Raw genomic sequence first — 5,415 nt, forward strand, 5'->3', positions numbered from 1 at the left:
CCTGCAATTTAAAACATTTACAATTGTGTGCTTTTTTAATTTTGCGAATTAGTATATTGAGGTACTTATAAAATTAAAGGGCCTGCCAACTGTCGGTATCGGTAAAATTTCACAATTCTTTCATAAAAATTCTAATTTAATAAGTTCTGCACCAAGTTGAACATTGATGATCCATAACAGATCAAAGTAAAACTTTCTTTGTTATAATGTTCGAGTTAGGAACTCGGGATCAGGATTTCTATACTGTTGTAATTTTTCTCTAATTCAATATTAATGAAATATTTAATTAAATCCTAATTAACCAATAACAAGCAATCTATGTTAAAAAAAATTCGACAATAAATAAATCGTACTGAAAACTAGCATACTAATGAAGAATAATAAATACCACAGTAAAAAGGATATAATTACGCTGATAAGAAAAACCTGATGATGAAACAAAAAATACAATAACGATGAATAATATCCTGTCAGAAAAATTCAATAATAAGTCACATTAATCGTAATATGAAATATTAAGTACATAAACGAATAATTCTCAATTTTTAATAACATACGCTAAAATAATTTCTACCATTCTCCCTACGTCTTTCTCGACCATCCGAATCAATGGGAAATTCAAGTTCAACACGAACAATTAAGGTTATTTGTTTGTAAAAACAATTCTAGATCACTTATCTCTAATTTTATGAATTTTCTAGATCACAGAATTAATTCGAATTCTAGATCCCTTATTCCCGTTATCAATCTTCTTACTTAATAACAGGTTAACAAGAAATAAAAACAATTTCAAGCTAATGCTAATCCCGTAAAAATGTAAACATTAAAAAGTGAATATTCCAAGGCGACCGACTCTTGTCACCCCAATTTGCCTGCATAAAACGCAGACGTGTGTCGCGTGTAATTGCAAAAAGCTGCGACGTGTGCTGCATACACACTAACACGCGTATACGTTCCCGGACACGTACGGGGAAAAACAGATAAAAGGGAGGTGCATGTGCGTGCACGTATGCGTATGCTTCACTTACGTCAAAGCCGACCCTGAATGCGTCTCGCGACCGCTTCAGATTACGCTTGAATCGTGAAAAAAGCCGCTCGATTCATTCTTTCTTTTTCTTTTTTTTTTTTTGTGGTCACCCGGTGCAACAGCGACGAGTTACGACCTGGTTATATTTCGTTCCTCGACAAAGTATCGATACGTACATGCGAAAATCGATCAATCGAAATTGATTATCGGATCTACCGAACGAATCGTTTCAAGTATACCGAACGAAAGTTACGTTGCACCGCGGAAATTTTTTGGAAAATATTCGAAATTGACAAATGAAATTTTATCTCCATGTACTGCGAACTAAATACATACTGAATTTCTCAATTATTGTAATTTAATTGTTTTCAGTGGCTACAAATAATTATTATTGTAATACGATATTAAAATATGAAACTATATTTCCATGAATTGAATTCCCATTGAATTTCCATTAATTTCTCAATTTTTACGATTTAATTGTTTGTAGTGAATAATAAATGATATTATTATTATATGATATATTTATTAATACTTCTTCCAGAGTATTTTTATTTCGCGAAGGCAAGGCTTTACAATTGGAAGCCTCGATAGTAACAACTGTGTAATCTTCGAACGTATCCATTGATACTTTCTTAGAATTTAACATTTCTTAATCGGGAGCAGCAAACCTTTTGAATTTTTTATACGGGATTATTTTTATCACGAATTTCCTTTTCTTGTAAGCTTAGACTAAGTACATATACTAGTTTCAACTTCCTAACAAGGAACAAACTTTTTTCATTTTTTATACAATACTATTTTTATCAGGAATTTCCTAAAATATTTCTAGCATTTAATAAGTACTGATTTTAATTTTAGGCCTACGGATATTTCCTTTCAAGCTTGGACAAAATATTTTTCGATGAAACGTCAGCAGACTTAACTACCAGGAAACCACAATACGTCGTCAATGTAACTTATCGCAATTAGAATGTTTCCTGTTTCACGCCTAACAAATACGTAAACTCAACGTATTATCAATTTCAGATTATTAAGATTTGCTGCATTATCACAGTCGAACATTTGTCATTGTACTTTTGTAATTAATCTTAATAATACGTAAATAATAATCGTCATTGAAATTGTCGAATTATTAAAATATCAATTCTTAAAAGACACTACTAAATGGATTACTTTGGGAAAAAATTAGATTTAGAGGTGTACGTAAGTAACTCTGTCAGTCATTTAGAATTTGTAGAAACTCAAAGACTATAAATGCTATACAAGAAAATTAATTAAATGTCCAACGTCACCGGTTTACTATTCACTGATAGCCTATGAATAAACCTGCGCAACAAATTGCACGATGTAAACTCGACACCTTCAACGCATTCTTGGGAAAATATGTGAATAACATCTCTCCCTTAATCAAATGATTTATTCCTGTGAAGAGGAATAGTTGGAAAGTGTTGCATGTTAGATAAAGAAAATGATTGATATATTCGTACTAAAAGTGAATTATTTCGATTTCCACGAAATACAGGCTGACACGCATTTCTCGATATAAACGATAAAATAAATGTACGTTCGAAAATGATTAAAAATTTGGTTTAATTAATTCCACATAATGTAAAAATCTTTGTAAGTAATATAACACATTTTTTACAGTTAATTAACGATACAAAAAAGTAAAACTGGTTTTTTTGATGATTGGATAATTTTTATTTTTAATCATGTCACTCGATACTTTATCATGTGTTTATGGTATTGGAAATTGTACTTTGGCATCGAATGTAAAATGGTACAAAATACTTTCCAACAAAATGCATATTTATGATTTTCTCTGAACCTTCTGTTATTAAAATTTGTCGACGCGATCGAAGCAGTTTCTTCAATTTTTCCTCTGATTCGTTTAAACTTAAAATTCAGTTCGAAAGCAATTAAAAACAGGGTAAAATCGAAATCTCTAAATTTCCTAATCGTTACACTTTACAATGGAATCTAAATGAAAGGAAGACTGAAATAGTGAAAATTACAACGAACCAAATTTCTAATTACAACATATCTATCACACCAAACAACTCACCGTTTTGGACGAGATACAGGTGTCGTTCAAATACAAATGATGAGTCTCCCATCTCCTTAGATATTTACTCGACAGTATCTTCTTAACAAGTGTCTTAGTATGATTCAAAAAGCACACTTGAATATCCCCCTCTTCAATCGGTTTGAACCTAGGCCCAATAGGTCCTGGACTAGGACTGGACCCAGAGGATCCACTAGCAGGCGAACATCCAGCGCTCTGTCTCTCCAAATTGGGACAGGATCTCGCAGCTGGCAGGCAAAACGAGCTATCCAAGCCTTCAGGCTTCAGAGTATCTATCCTGGAGCTGTTCTCTACATTGAACGAACTGCTACAAGCATCAGCTGGAGTAGACTCAGCACTCGACCTATGATTGCTGTCCGAGGACAACTGTGGAGAGCTAGTGCTGGTCATCTCCTGGCGCATTGCACCTCCGTTCACGCAGAGGAAGTTGTAATAGGGTACCGTAGAAGAGGACAGACCTCCTGTGGACGGACCAGCTGGACTCAGTGGTAAAGAGGAACCTTCCTCGGTCTCAGTCTCCGTCTCCTGGTTCGACACATTTTCCGACTCGCTGAACACCGTCTGCAACGAGGATATGTCATTCTCTGAAACAGCAGTCACCCTGGAGTTCCTCAGCGCGTCCTCCTCCGCGGAATCGATCAGCACTGACGGCGAGGACTTGGTCAGCAAAATGCTCTCGTCCCCTGTTTTATACTCGTTCTCATCCTCTTGTTCACCAAATGAACTTGGTGACTCGGTTTCGATTGAATCACCAGCTGGAGACACAGGGTACAGGCAGCCCTCTTTGTTGCTAGCAGAGTTCGAGGAATCGCTTGAACGCAGACGGAGGAGCAACTTTCTGCACCGTCTGTTGCTGAACGATCGTTTCTTCGGGGACGATGACACGTGGTGAGTTGGATCGTTGTCTTCAAGTAGCTTACTGTAATCACTTTCTTCGTCTATTCCATTCGTCGTTAGAGTAGTCTCTGGTCCAGGAGACAAGGATTCTGGATCCAGGTAGTCTGCCTTCACGTCTGGAAGAGTGCTGTCTGTGCTGCTGTTGTCTGAAATCGAAGGCTCTTGATCGATGTATCTGATGGAAGAGGCTGATCCCTCGCTGGTTGCTTCTGAGTCTCGTCTATCACACTTGGTGTTTGAGGAAGATTTATTCACTGGTAGGATCATGCTCATAGATGAAGTCTTCGTCTTGCTGGATGACAGAGAAGACACGAGCACGCGTGAAGCGCGTGTGAACGGGGTTTGGAAACAGAACATCTCGTATTTAATGATCAATGGGGGAAAACCGTTTGCGTTCGTATAACGGGTAACTTTCTCCGTTTGAAATTCCGCTCGTGTGCTGTCTGTCCCCCGCTGACCCAATTTGGCCCGCGCTGTTTCCAGATTTTCACGTAGCAAACAACGATATGGACACCGTTCACGAACACGAACAAAATCGACGAGGGAGGAAAAACGGGTGTAAACGACGTCAGAGCTCGCGGAGGGATCGTGTTTGAATTGGAAAAGGTGCGCGTTCAATGTCCCAATTTCCTCTGGCCCGCTCCTAGAATCCCTCGAACCGCGTCAATTAAGCTCCGGTGGGTCTCGACCGACCTAGAAACGGTCGTTCACCGCCTGCCCATTCAGACAAAGCGATTCAATGAGCACATCGGCGACACACACGTCTAACAAATCGACGAATCCTCCTCACGCAATTAAGACATACTGATAGATTTCTTTCGGTTCAGATGAATTTCCCAAAAACTTCAGAAATGTAGCTCGATGCTCGCCGGCGAGTCGACGACGAGTGTTTCGTCCGCGCGTTCCAACTGGCCACGACCGCACATCTTGTCACGAGACTGAACAACGCACCAGCACTCTTTCTTCTTCGTTAACCACGTCCTTCTCGTCACCACGATTATTCCGTCTGGTGCTCACTGGTCTAATTGAACGGCGAAACTCGCAAGAAAGCATTCACACGGGGAGTAACACTAACGTTCGTTCTTCCCTCTGTAAAAATGACAAGGTGTCTCTCACTTGGGTGGCAAAATAAAAGCGTGTCTCTCTATTTTGCGTGCGCCAGTTTCTCTCTCTCGTCTTTTTCTGTATTCTCTCTGTATGTCTGTTTCGTCCACGGCGAAAACGCGAAGAGACCGCCGCTCTGGAAGAAACACCGAGACGCGACGAATTCTTTCCTTTGGCTGCGAGACGGCCGACGACGAGTCGATGAACGACGAATAAAAAGAGCGAATGAAAGAGAGAGAGAGAGTGAAATAAACTGGGGGGAAGAGAGGAGAGAGCGAGAGAAAGAGGGAGGCGTGTT

At 39.0% G+C, this 5,415-nt stretch overlaps 1 protein-coding gene across 1 annotated transcript in view; it reads right to left on the reverse strand.

The window, feature by feature from the left end:
• LOC108573501 (C-Maf-inducing protein-like) overlaps nucleotides 1–4,423 on the reverse strand; it is a 12,886-nt gene extending 8,463 nt beyond the window's left edge. The window contains exon 1 of the mRNA XM_017935959.1: nucleotides 3,096–4,423. Coding sequence (XP_017791448.1) covers nucleotides 3,096–4,370 — 1,275 coding nt within the window. The 5' untranslated portion in view covers nucleotides 4,371–4,423. The remainder of the gene's footprint in view (nucleotides 1–3,095) is intronic.
• Nucleotides 4,424–5,415: the final 992 nt, after the last annotated feature.

This window comes from Habropoda laboriosa, unplaced genomic scaffold, assembly GCF_001263275.1.
Source record: "Habropoda laboriosa isolate 0110345459 unplaced genomic scaffold, ASM126327v1 scaffold162, whole genome shotgun sequence".
Taxonomy (NCBI): domain Eukaryota; kingdom Metazoa; phylum Arthropoda; class Insecta; order Hymenoptera; family Apidae; genus Habropoda; species Habropoda laboriosa.